Source organism: Ruditapes philippinarum, unplaced genomic scaffold, assembly GCF_026571515.1.
Source record: "Ruditapes philippinarum isolate M1 unplaced genomic scaffold, ASM2657151v2 ctg2006_1_1_1_1, whole genome shotgun sequence".
Lineage (NCBI taxonomy): Eukaryota > Metazoa > Mollusca > Bivalvia > Venerida > Veneridae > Ruditapes > Ruditapes philippinarum.
Window position 1 is genome coordinate 28,724 of NW_026862248.1, and position 27,205 is coordinate 55,928.

At 34.1% G+C, this 27,205-nt stretch overlaps 1 protein-coding gene and 1 long non-coding RNA gene across 2 annotated transcripts; both read right to left on the bottom strand.

Annotated features, from left to right (window-relative positions):
- Nucleotides 1-12,663: 12,663 nt before the first annotated feature.
- On the bottom strand, nucleotides 12,664-18,011 carry LOC132718420 (uncharacterized). Its single transcript, XM_060702117.1, has 2 exons — nucleotides 17,913-18,011; nucleotides 12,664-13,128 (listed from the first exon to the last, which is right to left on the bottom strand). The coding sequence occupies exons 1-2, from the start codon at nucleotides 18,009-18,011 to the stop codon at nucleotides 12,664-12,666; spliced, it is 564 nt and encodes a 187-aa protein (XP_060558100.1).
- Nucleotides 18,012-21,286: 3,275 nt separating this feature from the next.
- On the bottom strand, nucleotides 21,287-23,758 carry LOC132718421 (uncharacterized). The gene is made up of 3 exons (XR_009624084.1): nucleotides 23,113-23,758; nucleotides 21,710-21,836; nucleotides 21,287-21,362 (listed from the first exon to the last, which is right to left on the bottom strand). It is a non-coding gene; the product is annotated as an uncharacterized LOC132718421 (long non-coding RNA).
- Between the last annotated feature and the right edge of the window lie 3,447 nt (nucleotides 23,759-27,205).

Below are 27,205 nucleotides of genomic sequence, written 5' to 3' on the forward strand. Positions count from 1 at the left end.
TAACACTGTGTCATCAGCAAATAATAAAAGAAATATTTGTATATCGTCTATTGTGAAAGAGCCAACAGTGTCATTAGCTGTGCATATCATTGACGAAAAATATGAATAAGAGAGGTGAGAGTGGCTCCCCTTGTTTTAAACCCACATAACTGGTCTGAAGTGATTCGACCGGTAGACCGTTGATTTTTTTTATTTGTTTCTTTATTATTTTTTTATTTTGTTACGCATTTTGAACAAAAAATTCTTCTCTACGAATCCTGTTAAAATTTATTTGTCTGGTCAATACTTTATAATATCTTTATATTTCGCTACAATTCTACTAGATTTATCATAAATCTAAAATGTGGGGTGCCTTGATTAAGCGATTTAAATTTTGTTATTAATATTATTATTTGAATGCAGAAAATTTGCAGATTAAGGCGACAACAGACACTTTAAAACCAACGTATTTTAGTAATTATTGTTATTTATTTAAACCTTATGCATTAATGTCTTTGATCTTCATAAAAAAATACATATTTGAAAAAAAATGCCTTTGTAAATTATTGATTTTGATATAAAAAATTCTGTAATTTTAAATCGTCATATCAAAGTCATTTTTTAAATTTTTTGTCATCAAACTCTTGGAATATAAACATAATTATAATCATTATTATTATAATATTATATCAGTTTCACTCTGCCTCGTGTATGAAAATCCGTTAAAATATAAAAACGAAAAACTGTGCTCCTGACAGAATTTTAAAGTCCGTGCATGTACAAATAAGAACGGGATATTATATATTTATGCCCGACCAGTTCATATAAATGCTTGACATAATTTGATAGAAATAAAAGGTATTTCTCGATCAATGACGTTCTTGACTTATTATCCCGAATTTTATAGATTCAGTTTCTTCTGGGACATACAATAAATTGTGTTTGATTTACTAGTGGACGTTCAATGAATTTTCATATCTTTTTCATTGATTAATAAAGAATTGATCATCCGAAGACTATCGTAAAAAATATTTTAGAAATTTGTAAGGGACACCTGACCACCTTTCATATATAGGCGTTCACATAAAAATGTTGTCTGTACATTGTAAGAAAACGAGGACGCTCTCGAATTCGTACTTAAGTTCATAAACTCAATATAAAAGATATCAGATTACGGGATAAATAAATAATAATTTCACATATACATAAAGGCAGTTACATTGGTTGTGCGATTTACCTCTATGCTATATTATTTGATACATCTTGGTCGACAATTTCTTAATTAATAAAATGGCTACTTAAATGGTAGACGATATAATATTGACGATATAATATTATAATATTCATAAAAGATGTATTAAAATTTTGTATCATACATTGCATTACGAGTAGTATCGAAATAAATCGGTAATTCATAGATACATGGAACTACAGATTTCTCTCATTGATGCCTCAATAGGGGGCGGCGCGTTATCGATTATTGACAGGTTACGCGCATAGCAGATAAAAATGGTATAGGTATCGTTTTAAAACATCTGTTCTGTCCAGGTTGTTGTATGTCTTATCATATCGTCAACATAGTTGTCAACAAAAATCACATCCTGACAATAACTTCCGCATCATTATGTTGAATGTGGCCCCAGTGTTAACCATGCCGAAAGGCATTTTCTTCAATTGATAACTCTCTCTATCCGTTGCTAATGCGATAAATGTGCGACAATTTTCAGCAACTTGGATTTGCCAATAAACTTTTTTCAGCTTTGCCATTATGTCATCAACGCATGCATTTGTTCGGTGTCGAATTTGGTGACGGCATTCAATATTCTAAAATAAATACAAAATCTACTACTCCTATCTTTCTTCTTGACAATTGCTTTGACACATATGTTTCAATCACATCTGCTTTTAACATGCTTTGTATTTTTATTTCCACATCTTGTCCCTTGGCATATGACTGCTTCACTCTTACAGGATTCTTGTCTGTAAGACAAGAATTATCAGTGGGGTTGTTCCTAGTCGCTCTGAAAATACTTCGCTAAACTACTGGTTCAGAAGTAAGTCCCTCGCTGATATTGACATCTTGGTTTGTCTCTCAACTTATGCCGTTAGTCAAGTCCAGGAGACTTTCATCATCTACAGCTCCATCTTAATTGTTTTCAACATCTTCTATGATTGCAACACTTGATCCAATCTTTTCATGACGCTGTTCAAACTTTTTTAGCAAGATTATGTGAAACGTCTTCAGCTTATCTCCAATTTTGATCCTGTAATCAAATTCATTGATAACTTCGACAACTTGAAAAGGTGCATTCCATTGAAGCATCATCTTATTATTGTCTGTGGGTAGAAGCAGTAACACTTGCAAAACTCTATTTCGGGCTCTCTTGTCGTAGTGATGCTTGTATGTATTCTTGGCTTTCATCAGGCTTTCTCCAACTATATTGCATGTCTCTTCAAAGCGCTGCTTCAGGTTCAGCACTTACAGGTATGTATTCTGAATTTCAGGTTCTTCTCTTTGAATCCACATGTCTCTTAGAATTTCCTTTGACTGTTCTTCCATACAGCAACTTAAACGGGGAAAATCCTGTACTCCCCTGTGGTTCTTCTCTATATGCAAACAGCCCGTAAGTATCCTTTGGTCTTTCCTAGCACATCTTCCGCAGCATACTTTTTAGCACCCGCTTCATCCGCTCGCACAAGCCGTTACACTATGGGTTGTAAGGTGTTGTAAAGAGTTGCTTCACAGATATGAGTCGGCATATATCTCTTTCATTAGGTCTGCTGTAAATTGACTACATCTGTTACTTAGAACTTCTGATGGAAAGCCGACTCTCGAATATATTTCAAGCAGTGCTTCAGCAATGCTGTCGGTGTCTATTCTTGCCAAAGGCACGGCACGGCTTCATGGAAACGTGTCGCGAAATCCACAACCGCCAAGATTTTAGCCAAAAGTAAGACTTAAGCAACTCCATCAATTGTAATCATAACAATTTACAAACTTGAAAATACTTCCAGACTTTGCCCTGACAGTAATGAGCCCAAGTGTCTTTTTTTCTCTCCCAGTATTGGCTGATGGCAAATCTCTTAAATCGCTCTAGAGTCAATATTATCATTTGCTTGATCAAACTTAGGTATAATATTATTTGGTCTGAGTGAGTTGCTTCCCTCACTTGTGGTTACTTTGCTGGATTGGATCCGTTCTATCTCAAGATCTTTTTTCTTCATCTGGAGCTCAAAACTTATTTCCATCTGTCTTCTGTGTTCTTCACGCCCTCGGGCTCTTTCCTTCTCTTGAAGAAACATTAATAAATTGCTGCCGGATAAGCTTTACTCCTTTTCGTAAAACATATTGCTCAGTTTATCAAAATCTCTTTAAAGTGATCCGGACTGTCAAATCCCCAATTGTCAACTTTTTTGTTTCACTTATGAGATTTTATCGATATTCAGAGTTGTACTTGCTTCTTTTCTTGGAAGCGGACCGTTGCTAAAAGGCCTCTTGACAAGAAAGCCGACCGTTTTCTATTTGCTGCTTTTATTTACTGCCCGGACCTTCTCATCAACAAGGTGACTTGCTAAAAAAAAGCTTTATTACAATATTTGAAGCTTCTTTCGAAACCAATTTTTTATTCCTCTCTTTTTTTATTTCCAAATTCATTTCATTCAGACAACTCGCTTACCTGATAAAACGCCACAATTTGTCAAAACAAAAATAATACAAAATGGCGGACATTTGTGTTTCTTTTTATTTATAAAGTAGCTATTTTGACAATAGTTACTTTATGCAGATGATATTGTCTTGTTGGGAGAAGATGAGAAAGATTTGCAATATGTCGCAATCAACGCTATATGTCACGATATGCATTATGTCGCAATCAACACGATATGTTGTAATCGTCTACCGCTATATGTCGCAACGCTTACGCAAAATGTCGAAAAATTTCGACTAATGCAATATATCGCTACCCTTAACGCCATATCTTAAAGACATATAAATACAAATAAACAAACTACAACATACAAAGTACATACGTATGTATCTGTGAATATCAGACCGATGATGCACCTGAGGAAACTATCTTAAGTGTATGGAAGCTTGAATTGTTATTATGCAATAAAATCACAGTTTGACTTTCTATATTTAGACATGTGACGTAATCATTATACACGTGACGTAACCAATAAAAATGTGACGCGCTCAAAATAAGTACGGAAACAAATCGGGCGCAATATAGGTTTATATCAGGTACGGCAGCATTTATTTGTTGATTTCGAGTTAGAATCGAAATAATATATCCGCAACAGTGATTTTATCGCGTGATAACATCACTGTTTGGAGTTCGGATGCGCATCATTTTATCACTCGGGCTACGCCCTCGTGATATAATTCCTCTCATCCGAACTCCAAACAGTGATGTTATTGAGCGATAAAATCACTGTTTTGGATATATTATTTCTTAAATATAATATACCATTTGAAAGGTAAATCTTTTATCTATTGCTGCATGTGCTAACTTTCCATGCCTTTCGCTTAGAAAAACATGGCAGAACATACCCACTGCGCCAGTTTTTTGAATAGTTTTGTAACAAAAATTATTATAGTAGTTCTCTTTAAAAGACGATGTAACATTTATTTAAATGGGAACTACCTGCAGCCATGCAGTTCAGCCATGAACTACCTGAAATGCATAAGCTTTCAGAAAATGTATTATTTTACTGATTTTGATATCTGGTTTGCTACAAGTTTTAGCAGGCACGCATGATATTTTAACTGGCTAGGAAGTTGCCCATCTGTATGGCTATTTAAAAATGTATATGCGAAGATGTTTCCAGTAGATCAAGCTGTTGCTTTTTCACATTAACTTATCGTCAGATGTTTAATGAAATGTAAAATGTTTAATGTTTGACAGCTTAAATATATTATTGTCCTATAAGATTTTTCAAGACTATCTAGATAATTGAATTCATTTAAAAAAGTCTGGTTGCAATTGACTAAATGTCACCTAATATCACCTACTCGTTTTGTAAGTTATGATCCTTTGAGATTAAAGAGATTTAACTATGGCACTTCAGGCCATAGTTTGGTTTGAAATGAAACAAAAAAATGTATTTAATAGTCAGGAAATAATTCCAATAATCTTTCAGAATGTAATAGATTTTATTAGGGTACAGTTCTTTGATCAGTTTTAAATGAAAATAAGCCAAACTCAATACTGACATTCTAGATTTTAAAGATCTTTACATGGATTTATCAAAATTTAGAAATAATTTAATTTTTTTTCTTAGTCATTTTCAGTTCTTTGGCTTGATTACCATATGTAAGAGGCAACGTTCTTTCTTAGAGCCAACTATTGAACTTCTTTCAAACTGTTAGTTTAAATCACCACGAACATGAAATATATAAATATATATGGTAAATTTGAAATGCCAGCATACATGTTTGTTTTAAACGTTTTTGTACATATAGGATATTGAATGAGTGTAAGTTTAATACTGAATTGATTGCACGAGTTGGATAAAATTATATTATGCAAGCCTCTGGCGAGCATAATATTATTTTATTCAACGAGTGTAATAAATTCAGTAATGAACTTACACGAATTTAATATTCTATTTATCGCATACCCAAAATAAAGACCGTTTTAAGTGAAATAAGAGTCATTTTTCATTGACGCGCCTATAGTATAACGCTAACATTTAGCGCGTCTTCACACTATAACGCTAATGACGTCACGTCAAAATATATGCACGGCCGTGCAATACCATATTTACGGAGTCGCAAAATCGGCACGGGTGTGTGATAAAGTTAATTATGTATAATGTAAGAAGAACACTAAATTGGTACGATTAGTCAGTGACAATTGATGTCGGATAATGTCTAATTGTTATTTGTTTCTCACCACAGATTTAGAAATTATGTTTGGTAATTATCCAGGAAAGTCGATCACGTGATCAATATGACTAAAAAATTAGTTATATTGGCACCCTTAACATATAACCCCTTATCCATATAACAAAAAATTCCTACGGTGACAAAGCAAAAGAATAAACAATTGTGTTTGGTTACAGGTTACAGGTTGGTGATTTAGAACCAACTTAGTGTTCTTGTAATTGGAACACATATTGACTACAGATATCCAGTTTTACAATCATAAATGATAGTTGCATGTCAACCAATCTTGTCATCTGTTCTGTATAATTTTGATACATAATGCAAAACGTTAAACCTTGATGATTACATATAAACTGAACTACGTGTATATCTTTCATGGGCCACCGTAAAAGCATCCCGGTTTTAGCATTCTTAAAACCGGTTTTTGTCATCAGGCAGATGTACAATTATAGCTAAACCTGCTATTTGAAAAAAAGTACAGTTCAATTAAGATTAAAATATATCATACATTTCAGTCGATTATGATAAAATTAGTTTATCAAGCAAATCAAGTTTTAACCAGACCACTGGAGTCTAACTGTACAAACATTTATTATTAAAAATATTTCCATCTATGAGCTGTACACAAGTAAAAGCTAGTTTTTACTATAAAAAACAACAGCTTTCTCATGGTAGCCTTTAAAGGTAATCAAATGCACTTTTTTCAATACAAATGTCTTTTACGATGAAACCTTTGATGCACTTGCTCAGAAATTGGGTAAAACTGGAAGTTCTTTTGACCAATAACTTTGAATGCTGTTTATGCAAGTTCTTCCATTTCAAAACAAAATTCAACTCGAAGATACTTTAAACTGGAGTCGATGAACTACCTGTTCATCGACTCCAGTTTAAAGTATCTTCGAGTTGAACGTCGCGTGGCCAACTGTCATCAAATGAAACTCGGAAGAGATCTGATTGCACTGTTTCGGTATAACTCTCACGAGTAAAACACACTTAATTCAAAGTGAATGAATATTTCTTTGTATTGCGTATTTAAATATGATAAAATTAAATTGTAATAATTGTTCAATCAAAGAATCAAATGAAACTATAGCGCAGCTTTCTCCAATATATCAAATTCTCTATCCAAAATGGCACAGCAGATTTGTTTCTGTATGGAATATTTTTATTGGTCCGAGGTATTCATGTGACCAGTAAAAATACTCCATTTGAAAACAATCTGCTGGGCCATTTTACTTTCATTTTGAAAAATTGATGAATATATGCGCTGATAAAATAGATGCTAGATGAAAGTAGAGTAAAATACCTTAATGATTTTTTAGTCATAAAATTTTTTTTTCATAAAATTTATTTTTGTCAATACTTATGATGTTTGGATGATGTTTAAGGTTTGTAGAGGGGGAACGGGGTATAGTAAGTCATGTCCACGAGCCGTTCACCTGTGATGAATAATACATGAAGTTATTCAGTTATTTTATTAATTTATTTAATTCACAAACCAGATGTGGCTCCATTTACTATATAATAAACCTGGCTAGCGAAAAAATCATAAACCAAGTCTCACGTCTCCATTATGTGTTACAAAGTTTCTCCGTTTTCGTAAGTAGTTTTTTTTTATAAGATATTCACATTATACAGATGTATACAAATATATACTAGTATGCATACAAATATATACTTGTAGGTATAGTTTCCAGACCTACATGTTATGTATGTTAAAATGATCATTTAAAAATATCATGTAAACTAATAAATAGCTAACCTTAAACGTGGTTTCTATTTAGAAAAAGAAAAACAAAACAAATAATAATGATAATAATGATGAATCGAAACAACAGTCCCCAAAGGCCAACAGTTATCAAAAAATGGCATTTACTAAAAACTTAAATAGTTCCAAAAGTGCAAAGACGAAAAGTGTCACATTTTGTATATAGAAAGGAATTATGTATTCATAAATCCTTTGATATCAAGGTACATGCATACATTGTGTAAGTTTAATTTTGATCAAATGTTAAAACGAGTGCAATAAATTCAGTAATGAACTTACATCAATTAGTTCTGTCGAAATAGATGTTTAAAGGTTTTTCTATTTTTAGCTTTAGCGGCCCCTAAAAGGGGCCAAACAAATTCATATGAGCTAATATGCTAAAAGATTTCCCAAGAATGCTACAGACGAGTCTCTAGGGCTAAAAACCTTTAAACATCTTCTTCTACAGAACTAATGGATGGATGATCACCAAACTTTGTAGCATTCACGGGTAGTGTTTTATCAAGTTTGCTTGGCCCCTTTTAGCAAAAGCTAAAAATCACGGGGGAGGAAGTGTTACACGAAGGATGGAGTTCTTATGATAACTTGTTCAGGAGTTCTTGTGATAACTGTCACAGAGTTCGTCGGAAAACATCTGTATATACTACAAAAACACTCGTTAAAAGTGGTTATTTTCATCGTTCAAAAATGAGTTTAGGTGCTAAATTAAACTTTAATGATTAAGCTTGTCTTACATCTTGTATTATGGGTCAAAAACTAATTCACATGCCATTTTTAATCGCCTCTTGCTTCAAATCTGGTAGTTTTGAGAAAAATTTCCAAATTATTTGTCAATTCACAAGTATTTACCTGTTTATTTCTGGTCTTCATCCTTGCCATACATAATTACCTAATTATAATGCAAAATTGCAAACATAAAGCACCTGCTAACAGATTTATACTCGATTTTTCAAATGTCCCGGAGTTCTTGTGATAACTCTGAGGATGTCACAGAGTTCTTATGATAACTATTGTTATTGCCATTGTGTTTCTTGCGCTAAATCACGGCACGTTTTAGCGTTTTTTATTATTCAATGAGATTGTAAATCATTATGAAATGTAGTGCGCTTATCCTTTGCGCAAAAAAGGATATATAATGTTGGTTTTGAGTGAATTTTAGTTCAAGAGATATTATGTCTTACCCCCCGTTTCTTTTTCATAGTATATTTTTTTGTTTGAGACTGGAAAAAGGATTCATGTACTGGTTTCCTAGCAGTTTCCGGCCCCTAGCAGTTTTCTGGCCCTTTATCATTTTAATCCAGACAAGCAATTCTCAGTTAAGCATCTATGTTACTGCATCAATCAGAGAAACATTTGTTTTCTATGTAAAACAGCAGTTATAATAGTACTGCGATTAATATGTTTCAAAGTTTTGTCAGTTGTTTAATTAAAGTTACATTAGAGAACTTGCAACACTTACAAGCAACACCTGGGTGATTCTAGTTTAAATGCCCATGCACAATAACTGAAATCCCATTCTAGGTAAATCTGGAACCTGGAGGGACAGTTCAAATTTTTTCGAGAGTTTGGTAGATAGAGCCAACCGCTGTTGAGTCTTTATCATGTATCGTACTTTTTTAAGACATAGGTGGGAAATTATCCTGGTTATATACTTATTTATTTATGGTATAAAATGATACATATTACTTAGCCCTTAGGTAAGGAAATATGCCTATATATTGTCTGCTTAAGAAAGGTGGTTGCTTAAAACATGTGAAACTGAGAACAACGTGTACTTTTTGAGACATCTTTTGTTTTGTGGTTTAAGCCATTATACTGCTGAATATCAGTGGCCGCTAGTTCAATTTTTACTGTTGATGATAGCCTATCACCTATTTATCCTTTGCAGACACTAAAGACCAACGTTTTGCCCACATTTTTGTGCAAAGGATGATCGTTCTGCATTTCATAATGATTTACAATCTTATTGAATGATAATAAAAGCCAAAACGTGCCGTGATTTAGCGCAAGAAACACACTGGCAATAGCAAAAGTTATCATAAGAACTCTGTGACATCTTCAGAGTTATCACAAGAACTCCGGGACATTTAAAAGATCGAGTATAAATCTGTTAGCAGGTGCTTTATGTTTGCAATTTTGCATAATATGTACTAGTAATTAGGTAATTGTGTATGGCAAGGATGAAGACAAGAAATAAACCGGTCAAAACTTGTGAATTGACAAATAATTTGGAAATTTTACTCAAAACTACCAGATTTGAAGCAAGAGGCGATGAAAAATAGCATGTGAATTAGTTTTTGACACATAATACAAGATGTAAGACAAGCTTAATCATTAACGTTTAACTCATTTTTGAACAATGAAAATAACCACTTTTGACGAGTGTTTTTGTAGTATATACAGATGTTTTCCGACGAACTCCGTGACAGTTATCACAAGAACTCCTGAACAAGTTATCATAAGAACTCCATCCTTCGTGTAACACTTCCTCCCCCGTGAAAATAGAAATACCTTTAAATGTCTATTTCGATGGATGATCACCAAATTTTGTCTGTAAGCATTCTTGGGTAGTCTTTTATCAAGTTTGCTAATATGAATTTGATTGGCCCCTTTTAGGGCCGCAAAAGCTAAAAATAGAACTACCTTTAAATGTCTATTTTTACAGAACTAATTGATGGAAGAACATTCTTTGGTAGTCTTTTATCAAGTTTGCTCATAATAATTTGATTAGCCCCTTTTTGGGGTCTCTATAGCTAAAAATAGAAATACCGTTAAATGTCTATTTCTAAAGAACTGATTGATGGATGATCACCAAACTTTGTCCGTAGCATTCTTGGGTAGTCTTTTATCAAATTTGCTCATATGAATTTAAATGTGTATTTCGACAGAACTAATTGATGGATGATCACCAAACTTTGTCTGTAGCATTATTGGGTAGTCTTTTATTAAGTTTGCTCATATTAATTTGATTAGTCCCTTTAAGGGGCCGCTTAAATTAAAAATAGAAAAACGTTTAAACATCTTCTACAGAACTAATTAATGGATGATCACCAAACTTTGTCTGTAGCATTTTTGGGTAATCTTTTATCAAGTTTGCTCATATTAATTTGATTGGCCCCTTTTAGGGGCCACTAAAACTAAAAATAGAACAAGAAGCGCCGCAATGCGACGAAAACCAGGTTTTCAACGACCAAGTTTTGATCAATAGGTCAAAGTGCACTGAAGTTATATATAGAAGCTCAAAATTCTATTTTAAGCAAATTACATTGACCTTGCTCCCAGATATCTAAGTGGCAATCCAAAGCTGCCACTCAGCAAGTTTGGTGTCAAAAGGTCAAAGCAAACTAAAGTTATAACATGAAAACTAAATACATTAACCTTGATCACAGACACCTGGGTAGCAATCCCAAGCTGCCTCTTGATATAAGCTACCCATTCATCAAGTTTGGTGTCAATAGGCCAAAGCAAACTCAGGTTATTGAGTAGAAACTGAATTTCTATTTTTAGTTACAGTGACCTTGACCTTGATCACAGACACCTGGGTAACAATCCCAAGCTGCCTCTTGATATAAAGCTACCCATTCATCAAGTTTGGTGTCAATAGGCCAAAGCAAACTCAGGTTATTGAGCAGAACTGAATTTCTATTTTTAGTAACAGTGACATTGACCTTGATCGCAGACACCTGGGTAACAATCCCAAGCTGCCTCTTGATATAAGCTATCCATACACCAAGTTTGGTGTGAATAGGCCAAAGCAAACTCAAGTTATTGAGCGGAAACTGAATTTCTATTTTTAGTAACAGTGACCTTGACCTTGATCACAGACACATATGTAGCAATCCCAAGCTGCCTCTTGATATAAGCTACCTACACACCAAGTTTGGTGTCAATAGGCCAAAGCAAACTTAAGTTATTGAGCGGAAACCAAAAGTTGACGCCCGCCCGCCCGCCGACTTCGGACAATAACCCGACAATAACTTCGACAATAACCCGGTTTTCGTTGAAAACCTGGTTAAAAACCTTTAGACAACTTCTACTTCAGAACCAATTGATGGATGATCACCAAACTTTATCTGTAGCATTCCTCGGTACTCTTTTACCAAGTTTGCTTATACTAATTTAATTAGCCCCTTTAAGCTAAAAATTAGAAAAAAACCTTTGAACATCATTTCCTACTGAAATAATTGATCGATGATCACCGAACTTTGTAGCATTCTTATGGAGTCTTTCATCAAGTTTGCTAATATTAATTTGACTAGCTCCGTTTAAGCTAAAGCTTAAATACCCCAGGTCATGGCATTTCTTCAAATTATTGTTTAAACATATTCTATGCTCAAATTTAATAATAGAATATAATGACATTCCAACACTGAAAAGCAGTTGTTTCTGGTGAGCGACTCAGGGCCATCATGGCCCTCTTGTTTAATATTTTTTGCCAGATGCCAAACATTAAACTCCTTCCCTTACACATGCCTGTCAGTTGCCATAACTTCTATGACAAAACCTTCATTTAAAAGAAAGTTCATATACCTACGGAAACCTTCTGCTTCCATTCTCCCAGAACTGCCTGTTTCAGTTACTTGTACTAACTACAACATATGTTAAAATGGCACTTGTTTCTAAGTCCATAATGGAATAAGTACAGTATTTAGCATTATATCCAGGACTGTCACATCTTCCATCACCAGATAAACGAAGTGGCCTTCCAGATTTTTTTACACTTTGCAGAAGTTCAGACTGAATCTGTTGCCAAGTATCCAACACAACAGGCATCACTTGATCACGTTGTATCCTATAGAAAGTTGTGTCAGACATAAATCCAAGATTCATAAATTTAGCAAACTCAGCTATATGCGTGTACGTCTGCCCACAAAATAATATTGCTGCACTACATGAAAGATTAATTGCCGGCATCTTACCCAACATAGGTCGAGACTTCCTGTTCATGATAGTATGACCAGCTGTACATATTATTTCACATGACAGAAAACTGCCTTCAATATGAGTTCTTTTAATGTCATCTGGGTCAATTGGGCAATTGCAATGGGGCAAGAAATAATTGTTCAAGGGTTGACTCAAACACTATGTACTTCTTTTCACTTACAATAGTACTTTCACTGTCTGTTTTCTCCTTGTCACTGTCTGACTCTGAATCTGTTAAACAAGTAAAAGTTGAATCAGAATCATCTCTGAATGAGGCTTCTAACGCTAAAAGATCCCTCAATTCAGAATCGTCAAGACCTATGCTGATTGATGGGATGTTCAATGCAACATCAGCATCTTTCTTTTTAGGTGTTGAGAAGAGTACCTTACTACAAACATTCTCATTTTCATTAGTTTCGTCCTCAGTCTGCGTACCAACAGATACGGTACTTATTTTGGCACAGAAATTATGATCCTCAGAAATAGCGTCTTTAATTTTAGAACAATACACACAAGGATGACCACACGTGTTTTTGTAAATCTCCCCATTGCTGTTATGGCAGGAAGTCTGAAAATGTAAAAGACATACACTAACACATTATAAAAAGAATAAAAACCTACAAGAGCTGTCACAGGAGACAGCGAAGCTTGACTAACTAGAAATATGTCATCATGCCACGGATGCCCCCGCATGCAACCAAAATTTAAGATGTAATAATATTTAGTTCCAAATTTGTTTGCACAAATTATTTCGAAATTCGAAATTGACCAATGCATTCTATCATATCTTTAATTTGAGTTGAATATGTTGGGGAGATAATGAATGGAAACTGAAAATTTCCTTTTTTTCAAAGTTAAAGGGGCATAACTCTGCCAAAAATCATCAAACCATGACAAAATTCAAACTTGACCTGCACATTTCTTTGATGTATCCATATGTCAAATTTGAGTTGAATGTGTTATAAACCCTAGAGGAAATAATGAACGGAAACTGAAAATTTCATATTATTTTCAAAGTAAAAGGGACATAACTGCCAAACAATAATCGAAACATGACCAAAATTCCCAACTTGACCAGCGCATTCCTTTGACATTACATATGTCAGATTTTGAGTTGAATATGTAAACACTGTTGGGAGATAATAAACAGACACTGAAAGTTTCATATTATTTTCAAAGTGAAGGGGCATAACTCTGCCAAAAAATCATCGAACCATGACCAAATTTAAATTGACCTGCGCATTCCTTTGACGTATCCATATGTCAAGTTTGAGTTAAATGTGTTGTACCGTTGGGGAGATAATGAACGGAAACTGAAAATTTCATATTATTTTCAAAGTGAAAGGGGCATAATTCTGCCAAAAATCATCGAACCATGACCAAATTTGAACTAAACCTGAATTTTCTCATGACATATCCACCTGTCAAGTTTGAGTTGAATCTCTTGTACCGTTGTGGAGATAATGAACGGAAACTGAAAATTTCATATTATTTTTAAAGTAAAAGGGGCATTACTGCCAAAAATCATCGAACCATGACCAAATTCAAACTTGACCTGTAATTTCTTATGACATATCCATATGTCAAATTTGAGTTAAATGTGTGCAACCGTTACTAAGATAATGAACAGAAACTGATGATGACAGAATGACGGAACAGGGTAACACTATATGCCCCGGCCATTATATGGCGGGGGCAAAATTAAATACTGGACGCAGTAAGGAATACAAAACTATAAAAGGAAAGCCAACTAGAACTATCACTAAATGTGATTAATACCCCCGCAAGACTGCTTCGGAAATGAGGATGTTACTAGTAACAGTAACCTTGTAAAGAATTGAAATAGAGTTATGGTTGTGGGCAAGATAGTTATGGTTCTTGTATGTTGCATTTCCTTTCAATGTGGTTGGCCATTGATGAAGTCCAGAAAGACAAAGGAAAAGGAAACAAAGGGCAATAACCCCTAAAAAATACTGAAGATTGAGTTTTATGGTTATTGTACACTGCACTTCCTCTCATTGCGCTTGACCATTGTATGAAGCTGTATTGAATTCCTACTAGTTTTCAAGTTATGCACTGGACAAAAAAAAGTTACAAAGCAATAACTTAAATTAGTCCAAATAGAGTTATTGTTCTTGTGCACTGCACTTTCATCTCACTGCCCTTGACCATTGTATAAAGTTTCATTGAATTCCAACCATTAATTTTCCAAGTTATGCATTACAATAAAAAGTAACAAAGGGCAAAAACTTTTGAATTAGTCAAAAAAGAGTTATGGTTTCTGTGCACTGCACTTCCTCTCAATATACTTGACCATTGTTTGAAATAGTTTTGAATTCCAAACTAGTAGTTTTTTAAGTTATGCTGCTGGACAAGAAAAAAAGCAATGGAAAAGTAACAAAGGGCAATAACTCTAATAATTAGTCTCCTGGAACACAGTTAAAGTTTCTGTGCTTGAACAATTTGTTAATGAAGTTTTTAATTCCAACCAGTAAGTTTCAAAGTATGGCTGGTGACAAGAGAAGTTACTAAAGCGCTAGGGTATGGACATACTGTAATTTAGCACAAACAAATGGCAGTATAATGGTTCTCAAAATCTGTGCACAATGCCAAATCCTGCTCTAATCGTGTGAATCTAAGTACGGAAAAGGGGTGCAGCTACGCACTAAATGAAGTTGAAGTTTTAAATTCCAAACCATGCCTATGATTTTTTTTAAGTTATGCTACTGGAGAACACAGTAAAGAAAAAGTATCATAATGGAGCAATAACTCTAGTAATTTGTAAAATGGAAGTTATATAATCTTGTGCAATGCAATTCCTCTTAATGTGCTTGACATACTGAGCGCATTGAAGTTTGTACTCTGAATTCTCAATCCGTCCAGGGGATAGTTATGGCATTACCAGCTACAGAGGAGAAAGAGTCATAACAAAGGCAGATTATACAGAATTTCATTAAGATACACGATGCAGTATGTTCCTCATGCACTGCACCTTCCTCCTCTAATCAATGGCTTGACCATTGTAATGAAGTTATAATTGAATATGCCGCATCACAATGACCGTACTATAAACACTAGTTATATCTCCAACACTAAAATAAGAGTCCAAAGAGGGAATAATATAGTAAAATGCACTCGCACTATGTGTGCTTGACCATTGATGAAGTTGTTTTGATCCAACCAGGTTTCCACTATGCTCTCTGTGAAGGTCTATAGGAAAAGTAGTACAAAGGTGACGGTAACTCTGTAACACCCAAATGGAGTTGATGACTTCTTTTGTTGTCACTGTCTACCTTCTCAATTGCATCACTTGTACAATCTTATGTATGATGTATATTGAGATTTTCAACTTAACTAATAGTCCGATCTTAAACAGAACGAGGAGCGCCAGTACAATGGAAAAATATATCAAAATGAGCATATAGGAGAGATCGTAGTGTAGCTTGTTACGATAGACGCTTAATGGGTTCTTATGCAAGGCCTTCCCTATTGTGCTTGATCATGATTGATATGAAGTTTATGATTCGAGTCTTCAACACCAGTTAGTTTTGTCAGCTTATGGCTTCCGACAAGCAATTAGTTAATCAAAGGGCTAGATAAACTCTGTAATTAAAGTCAAAGAACTGAGTTAGTAGAAACATTTGATTGGCTTGAGCAATCGAAATCAAAAACCTTTATTCCTACTCAAATGGGTGCTTCGACCACAGTTGAAGGGGAAAGTTAGAGATGATTCACATACCAGAAAGGTGCCTATCAGTAATATACATACATACTCCGGACAAGGAAAATAAAACGGACCGCTGGACCGACAGACAGACCAATCGACCGACCACCGGGTGACTCCTATATACCCCCCCACCCCCCAAAACTTCATTTTTGGGGGTGTAATTATGATATAAATATATTTCTTCTTATGACAAGAAGTTATTGTTGTTAACGTAAATTCCAAGTTCAAGGGGAAAAAATTCTAGAATAGTCACACTATAGAGTTATGGACCTTGTCACACAGCATGTGTGAAATGATAAGAAATATATATTTGAAGTTTGTAGTAAATACCTTAAAAAGTAAAGAAGTTATAATATTTCTTTAAGAATTTTCTAAGTTCAAAGGGAGATAAATCTGAAAAGAGTTATAAACCTTGTCACATAAGATATTGTTTATGATAAGGAATATGTATTTGAAGTTTGAGGTAGATACCTTTAAAACTAAAGAAGTTTAAATAAAAAATAACATTTTTCAGTAGTTTAAAAATCTAAGTTAACGGGCAGATAATTCTTGCAACATTGGTACTAAAGTTATGAATATAAGATATCATGTGGTTAATGATAAGGAACATATATTTGAAGTATGAAATTGATCCCTTAAGTAATAAAGAAGTTACAGTAAAAATAATATTTTTTTAAAAAAATTCTAAGTTCAAGGGGAGATAAATCTGAAAATATTGGGGCTAGAGTTATGAACTGTGTCACATAAGATGTGGTTGATGATAAGGAACATATATTCGTAGTTTGAAATTGATACCTTAAGAAATGAAAAAGTTAGAGTTATGAACCTTGTCACATAAGATGTGGTTAATGACAAGGAACATATATAGGAGGTATGAAGTTGATCCCTTAAGTAATATATAAGTTACAGTAAAAAAAAATAATTTTTAAGGAAAATTCTAAGTTCATGGGGAGATAAATCTGAAAATATTGGGGCTAGAGTTATGAACCTTGTCACATAAGATGTGGTTGATGATAAGGAACATATATTCGTAGTTTGAAATTGATACCTTAAGAAATGAAAAAGTTATAGTGAAAAATATTCAACTGCACTAAAACTTTAATCTGAAATCTGGACGCGGACGCGGCGAGTAGCACAGCTCTCCATATACTTCGTAAAGTCAAGCTAAAAAGTGCCTTCCTACAGCACACTCTTATATTATAAGAACTTGCCTGGAAACAGGAATGATGGCCATTAACATGTATTTAAAAAATTCTCTTGTCTTGAAGAAAAAAAATAAAATAAAGCCACACCCAGGCCTCGATAATTTTTTCAGGGCCAAGAGACCCTCTAAATTTACTCCCCTTCATAAAATGCACTCGCTCTGCATTTGTACGGGCTTTCAATTTGCCTTGAAAAATTTCAAAGACTTAATGTCAGATATATGAATCCAGGATTATGCCGTTTGGAACAAAACATAATTTTTTTTATGCAAATTAAAGATAAACAATACGACAAAGCAAACCACTATTACTTATACAGGTTATGCAATACTTAAAAAACCATGTATTTTATTGTTAAGCAAAAAACGAATTATTAACTTACGTTTTAGAAGAAAAAATGTAAATAAATGAAAAAAAACCAACCTCAGAGAAATTTTCATCTTGATCTGAGTAGGATTTGTGGATATCAGCATCCGGGAAACCTTGTAATTTGACAGCGGTATACATTGGTCCAAGCTCCATCTGTGAATCAAATAGTTATAAACGTTAGATAAATATAAAAGAAGAAAAGGAAAGACAGTCAAACAAGAGAAATAATGAAGCAAAAAAAATTTTTTTTTTTGATTACCTCAACCCCACTACAAATCCATTCCAAATTTAAAAGTGAACAAATACTCCAAAGTTTGAAGTAATATATAGAGGATATTTGTTTGTTTTGCGTGTAAGATTAAAATATAATTTCACTGAGTGAACACCAGATGCAATATTTTCACGAGTGGCGTAGCCACGAGTGAAAATATAATAGCTGGTGTTCACGAATGACATTTATTTCAATCTTATATGTAAAACAAATAAATTTTCTTTTTATTTCATGTTTTTTTAAGTGATTTGAAGTATTTTTTATTGATTTTGCCGCGTAACGTCGCGCATTCTCCTTTGTGACGTCATCACATCATGACGTCACATGATCGATTTTGAAATATAGTTCTGTTAAAGTTCTCTAACTTTGTTACATTTTTAACATGATTTATAGTGACATCGACTTTCTCTTCCTAAAGAAGCAAAATTTACGTATGACGGCATTTTTTTCTGCCTGTTATTCCATTTAGTTATGATATTCTTTTCATTCGCATTCAGATATAGTCCGGCTACAGTGAAAATTATATCTTATAAATTTCACTAGTGGTTTATCAGAATATAATCATCTGATATATTACAATAAAACACTGGAAAGCATGAAATAAATGTAACAGTTTCTGTTTTTGATCTAAATCTGAACTCAGGAAGAAAGTACAAGTCAAAAAAGGGGCATAACTGCAAAAATATGTTATAGGATCATCCCTCTGTCTGAAATAATGTCAAATTTTCATAGTGAACATGTATATAATGTTTGCAGTGAATTAAGAAAACATTAAAGGCCTATCAAGTCTTTAAAAAATGCCATTATTATTGTTCCTAAAACAAAACTCTGCTCCAGTTAACAAGTTAATATTTATTTGCACTATTTAGTATTTTAATGTCTAATACAAATGTTCATAACACTATTATCCAAATTTATAACACATATTTAAATTTGTTTTTATTGTATCTACTGTCAAAGTCGATATATAGTTGATATTTGTCTCTTGATATATCGATACAAAATTTTCTATCAATGACAGCCCTACCTAGAGGGATATGCATATTGATTTTTTCCGACTAAGCTATGATGCCAGAGGGGTAAGCTAAATGAAAACATTCCCTTCCTGTCCTTAAACGTGTTTACTAAGCTTTCATACTTTCAGAGGTGGGTATATGCAGTTTCTTTTCAAGAAAAAATATTTCCCAAACTGTGATTTAATCGCTTAATAAAATCGATAAAATGGATGCGAGGAATTATATTATGAGGGCGTAACCCGAGTTATATAATGTTGCGCATCCGAACAACAAACAGTGATTCTATAAAGCGATAAAATCACAGATTTGGATATATTATTCCGATTCTAACACAACATAACTGTACCTGACTATTTAGCTACATTTCGCCTACTTAGTTTCGCGGGTCGTATTTTTAGTAGTTACGTCATATGTATAATGATTACGTCACATATCTAAGTATAGAATGCCAACAGTTAAAATTTATCATTCACTGGCAAAATTTGTTTCATCTGTCAATAGTTTATACAATATTTGGTTCTGTTCAGGGTAGAATTAAAAGGGGGTAAATAAAAAAAGCATTTAATAAAAATTCAGCAATATGAGTGATTTAATAAATAAAATATTTAATATTTTACTTTCTCTAATAAAGATATGAAATTTCAAACAATAAAATTAAGATTCTTATAAGAAAGGTTTCCTCCATGTTTTGCATCAAAAGTGTGTTTTGTATTGAAAATATTAAATCTGTAAGTCAACTCCTATTCAAAATGAAAGATAACGATGCCAGATTATGAGGGAGCAGGGAGTCTCAGTAGCGGATATCGCCATTCAGATGGATCGACCAAGGTAAGAGATTAGCTTTTTCTAAAATGTTTTCTTGTTCAAAATTTCAATCAAATTGTCATTTTTCATTTACTGCTATATGTTATTAATCTTGCTGCTTTAATTTTATTTTCTAATCTGTCTTTGTTTACTTCAGGTCAACAGTCTACTACACTTTGAAACGGTACGAGGCCACTGGTACCCACAAAGATCGTGCTAGGACGGGGAGGCCAAATGTATCAGACAAAAGAGATGACCGACTATCAGTGCGACCTTCACTGCAAAACAGGAACGCAACAGTGAATGAGCTACGACGAGATTGGCAAACCTCACATGTGTTTGCTTCTGCAACAACAGTGAGACGTCGTCTACATGATGCAAGACTTTATGGTCATTTTGCTTTAAAGAAGCCTTTGCTTTCACCAAGACACAGGCAACTCCGTTTGAACTTTGCCAGAGAGCATGCTGATTGGTCTTGGGTTGATTGGTCGACTGTGATGTTCTCAGATGAGTCTAAATTTAATTTATTCCAAAGTGATGGGGCGTGTTTATGTTCGCAGACGTTCAGTGTGAACAATTAAGAGATGACTGTGTTACCCTAACTGTAAAATTTGTGGGTGGTAGTGTGATGGTGTGGGAGCAATGAGTTATATGGCACTGGAATTCTGTCTGGTGTTGATGGCCGACTTAATTCACAAGGATAAATCAAGATTATTGAGGACTTTGCTATACCTTCGGCGCATTTGTTGGGATATGGTAACAACTTCATCTTCTAGGATGATGGTGCTACCTGCCATAGAGCAAGAATTGTTGAACAGTAGAAAGAGGAGAATGAATTTAAGTGTTTAAAATGGCCTACTCAGTCACCTGATTTTAACTACATTGAAAATTTGTGGCAGATTGTGAAAATTGAACTCAGAAATAAACACAGCCATAATCTCCGTGAGCTGGAACAAAATGTGAAAACTGTTCGGGAATCAGTACGTTATGAATCATGTAAAAGACTTGTAAGAAGCATATCACTAAGGATTCAAGCTGTAATAAGGGCCAGAGGAGGTCACACAAAAGTATTGAAGTAGATCACTACTTTCATAATTTGCATCACGTTGATGTTCAAATTTACTTGTTGTTTATGTGTTATACTGAGATGTTAAATGTTTTTTCTGATTATACAAAACTAAATAAATACTTTTACTAAATTGATCATCATTTCACTTTTGATTTATGTTTTACATTACTTTAATTGTGTAAACAACACCAAAAATAGTTTGTCCAAGTACTTTTGGAGGGCACTGTATATGTGGGTCGTGTTAGAATAATATATTACTTATACATACTGGTTCATGAATATCATTATGATCCAACCCTGGCATATCTTCATAAATTTGGTCACTACCAGCTTCATTTCTTGCACTAAATACATATGATTTTAGTCTAGATACATTTTTGTACATAAATAATAAACCACACTTTCTTAAAAACATCAAAACATAAAATACAATGTAATTTACATTTCTATTTATAGGTTAGAACAATTACACATTTAGCATAAAAATTAAATGACATGTCCTATTATTTTTCATAACTTGTTCAAAATTTTCAACAGGGTTAAATTTAATCAGTAAATGTTGGCAGGAATTTTATGGGGTGACAATCTCCATAATTTCCATCTGTTGAAACAAGCCGAAATCTACACAAAGTGAACAAAAAAAATAAATAAAAAACTATATCAACCCCCCAGTTGATTGTACAAGTTTTACCTGTTTCAACGCAGAAATTTGAAGTTCTTGTTCCTCTAGTGATGTCTTTTCAACAGTGGACTTTCTTCACAGTTGCATATTCAGAAGTACAAGGTGCGAGTTTCGGTATGTTAAGTTCTTCCTTTAACTGAAAGAAATGAAGTTAGATTATTCTTTACTTTCGTCATCTCATCAGTCATTTGAAGAATGCATTCAATTTAACATACTGAAATGAAACTACAGAAAGTATTTAAAAGTGGGACCTGAACAGATTTTTTAATAATAAAAACTAGACTTTTTTCCAATTATAAATGATATATTTTCAAAATAATGTTTTAAATAAACTTAAGAAACATGTATAATATTTATTGAGCCAGTCTTGCGAAAGTCATTATTTTTTAGGCCACAAGGGCCATCACCTTTATTTCTGGCCTGTATGATTTTTTTATCGCCAAGACATTTCACAAATTAAATTATAACAACCGAGTTGAATGTTGAAAATTGTTATAATGTATTATTATCAGTTACATGTAATATCAATGACAATCATTAACAAACATTGGCTTTGTCATTATTGTTTATTTCAGCAGAGTTATCTCCCTTTTGCAATTTGCATACACCATGAGAATATTAATATTCAGCTCAAGTTGACCGCCTGAGTTAAAATAATTATAAGATAGTGGAAATAAAAATACGCAGGACATATGATATATGTAGCTTATAAATGAAATATCAAAGTTCAAGCCGGATATTATAAGCTTTTTGAAACTTTATTCGGAGACAAGGACTGACGTTAAGAGAATTTAACTCGGACAACACGAGTTTCATTCTGCCAGAATCGGACAGACTGTAATGAATTCCTAAAAAATGCTCGATCTAAAATTAATAATACACCAGAGGAACATGTTACAGAATGTAACATTCAAAAGGAACAAAAATAGAGACATGATGAGAGAGCTCTGTCACAATGATTCATTACAAAGCATAATTGACTATACATTAATTATGATTGGAATCGGATGACAAATATTGGCGATACACCAATAAATACTTCTAATTTCTTGTATATAATTCACTTTCATACCTGTTTAAATGATTTTAGTAAAATAAATGTTCTGTTCATACAAATATGTTGTGTCCTGTATAACACCCTTCACTATTTCCTAATTAGATCAGACATAGGCACTTTCCTAATTTAATAGATCTCCAATTTAATGATTACACTTACTTCAACTCTTTAGTATACAGGTAACAACGGCCAACTATAATACTTGTCCTGTTCCGAGTTGAACGATAATGACTTGGAGGCCTAGGGGGTGAAGTTCATTTACGTCTCAGCTGCTTACCCTCAATATTCGATTAATACAGGTGTTATTGAAAGTTGAGTTTCTTAATTTACATAGAATAGCTACTACTGTACTTACCCACTACTCACAACTATGACAGTGTTAGCTTAAGGTCTTCGAGGGTCCCGTTTATATAGTTTGACATGACGTGAACGCTGAAGACAACCCCGTAGGGAAAGTCCACCAATAATCGTGCCAGGAATCTGACACGCTCGTATTCATCCATCGAACATGCCATGAAGTAAAGTGAAGCATACCTTGATAAAACTATATATAATCTGTTGATAAGCCAAGGATGGACAAATAAAAATCTTATTACGAACATAAACTACCTTATAGTTTCCGACAGGTAAGCACTTGGCCGCCATATTGCCAAAATGTTTAACCACGTGATTACGAGATTGACCTTTACGAACCCATGTGCTTCCAATATTTTTATAAATTACTTTTTTTAAAGATATTGAAAAAGGGGATTTACTGACTTTTATATTCAATAAAATCATATTTAAGTACCAAAAATTAATGAAAACAAGAATGTCGAACGACACATATACCGCCTTTCTAGCCATTGACTCACATAATTGGTAATTTTATTACAAAAACTTGCCGAAAATGGCTACATGGAAGTGTTCAATTATGGAAAAATCAACGAAAACCATTTTGACATTTAAGGCCAATGTGACATTGACCTTTGACCTAATGACCCCTAAATCAATAGAGGTCATCTACTTATATGACCAATAACTAGGTGAAATATGAAGACTTTGTGATGAATACCTTCAAGATAATCAGCGGAAACCCTTTTGACATTTAAGGCCCCTGTGACCTTGACCTTTGACCTAGTGACCCCAAAATCAATAGGGGTCATCTACTAGTGATGACCAATCACTATGTGAAATATGAAGACTTTGTCATACATACTTTTCAAGATAATCAGCGGAAACCATTTTGACATTTAAAGTCCCTGTGACCTTGACCTTTGACATAGTGACCCCAAAATCAATAGGGGTCATCTACTAGTGATGACCAATCACTGTGTGAAATATGAAGACTTTGTGATACATACTTTTCAAGATAATCAGCGGAAACCATTTTGACATTTAAGGTCCCTGTGACCTTGACCTTTGACCTAGTGCCCCAAAATCAATAGGGGTCATCTACTAGTTATGGCCAATCACTATGTGAAATATGAAGACTTTGTGATACAATACTTTTCAAGATAATCAGCGGAAACCATTTTGACATTTAAAGTCCCTGTGACCTTGACCTTTGACATAGTGACCCCAAAATCAATAGGGGTCATCTACTAGTGATGACCAATCACTGTGTGAAATATGAAGACTTTGTGATACATACTTTTCAAGATAATCAGCGGAAACCATTTTGACATTTAAGGTCCCTGTGACCTTGACCTTTGACCTAGTGCCCCAAAATCAATAGGGGTCATCTACTAGTTATGACCAATCACTATGTGAAATATGAAGACTTTGTGATAAATACTTTTCAAGATAATCAGCGGAAACCATTTTGACATTTAAGGCCCCTGTGACCTTGACAATTGACCTAGTGACCCCAAAATCAATAGGGGTCATCTACCTGTTATGACCAATCACTGTGTGAAATATGAAGACTTTGTGATACATACTTTTTAAGATAATCAGCGGAAACCATTTTGACATTTAAGGTCCCTGTGACCTTGACCTTTGACCTAGTGACCCCAAAATCAATAGGGGTCATCTACTAGTTATGACCAATCACTATGTGAAATATGAAGACTTTGTGATTAATACTTTTTAAGATAATCAGCGGAAACCATGTGGTCTACCGACGGACAGACCGACAGACAGACCGACATTAGCAAAACAATATACCCCCTCTTCTTCGAAGGGGGGCATAATAAATAAAGACATTATCTTGAATAAAAACATCGAAATCATGTCAATAAAATGTTCTAAATATAGTACACAACTCTATTCAAATCGGTTCCCGCGAATGACGTCATACGAAGTCTCGCGTGGCACCTGAATGTCATGGCCGACTGTTGTCGGCGTAAATTGATGTTTTACAGTTAAATAGGCAATTTTAATGACGGTATTAATATTTTGATACTTTAATTGGTATAGAATGATATTAAAATAATTGTTTTATCGTAAAATGCACAAGGATTGATTGGGTCAAGTGTATTTGCAAGTGAAAAATAAGGTTAAATCAACTTATGTTATTCTGGTTAGGTTTCGTAACGGGTCTAATCCAAAACTTTAATGCCGCATCAGATGAAAAACAAAAATGTTAAATAGCGGCTTATAAAGTTTTGGAAGCCACTTCACCAAATCCCTCCAGAGGCGTGCACGTCGCGGAGAAGGCACACGGCAGGTCAAGGTCAAGTCATCTCAAGTACCAGAGGTGATTGGTTGACCTGTCGTGACTAACTCTGGAGGGTGGCGCTAACAAGAGCCGTTTTATGTCAACCGCCTGTTTGCAGCCGTCACGGAACTTGATGCTTTTCCGGTATTGTCTTTCCTCCATCGAACGAAGTACAGGACTTAGGAAGATCGGCATGAAAAAGACGTCCCCGATGAGACTTCTAGAGTGGACCGGCATGGACGCTGAGATCTCGGACATATGGAATTTCCGGCGCCGAGCTAAAATAAACCTAATACAACAACAACAAAATTTGGAAGCCAGAACTATGACAGTGTCTAATTACCACACAATAACAGTTCAAGCAAAGGCTTGGTTATGTGCATCTGATTGATATAGATCTTTTGTTTCGTAGCAAATATTTTCGTACTTTCAGAATGACTGTGGCAAAATTTTACAAATACATTAAACCTATGTTAATGTTGTCATTTGATTTTTTAAAGAGTCTTTAAATTTTCAAATTAAATATGTATAATACATGTATATTAATATGAAAATGTCCATTCAGACAAATCAGTGTAAGAACTAATTATGAATTCATATATTTTTTTGTGGTTATGTTGTACGTAGTACTACAATGGGGGGTCGGTCTAAAACTGAATTTTAGATAAAATGTCTAATATAAGTGTTGTAAACTTTAATTAGCGGAATTTTAATTGGGACAATAAAGTAAATTACAAAATAAATTTAAAGAACAGAGCATATTTTTATTTGATTTTTATACTTACATGTAGTCTATCTACAAAGTAATCATCAAATAATTAATAAAACAATGTAATGAAGCATATATAATTATGCAAAAAAAAGAAAGCAAAACAATGTGATGTAAAAAATATAAATATAATTATCATTAAACAAGAGCGATCAGTGATCACATGTGTCGCCTCATGATGGCCAATTTCATGTTGGGACAAGTTTTGTGACAGACGGACAGACAGACGGACAGTGCACAACTAGACTTGGTACTGATCATTCCTATACAGTTTGGATAAAAATGCACCAGAAGTTGATGAGGAGTAGTCCGGACAAGCTTTTGTGTATCTGGCAACATACAGAAAAAAAACACCTTTTTATCAAAGGGCCATAACTCGGCCAAAAATCATTCAACCAGAAAACCCGTGCAATATGCGCAAGGACTTGAGCTACAGATCAATCCTGTAAAGTTTCATTGAAATTGCATTAGTGGTATAAGAGAAGTAGTCCGGACAAACTTTAAAAATAAAAATTATCAAAGGGCCATAACTCTGACAAAAATCATTGAACCGGAAAATGCTGACAATATGCACAACAAGACTTGGTACTGATCATTCCTGTAAAGTTTGGATGAAATTGCACCAGTAGTTTATGAGGAGTACTCCGGACAAGCTTTTGTGTATATGGCAACACACAGAAAAAAACACCTTTTTATCAAAGGGCCATAACTCGGCCAAAAATCGTTCAACCGGAAAACCCGTGCAATATGCGCAAGGACTTGAGCTACTGATCAATCCTGTAAAGTTTCAATGAAATTGCGTTAGTGGTATAAGAGAAGTAGTCCGGACAAACTTTAAAAATAAAAATTATTAAAGGGCCATAACTCTGACAAAAATAATTGAACCGGAAAATGCTGACAATATGCACAACTAGACTTGGTACTGATCATTCCTGTAAAGTTTGGATGAAATTGCACCAGTAGTTTATGAGGAGTAGTCCGGACAAGTTTTGTGACGGACGGACGGACAAACAGACACACAGACAGACGGACAGACAG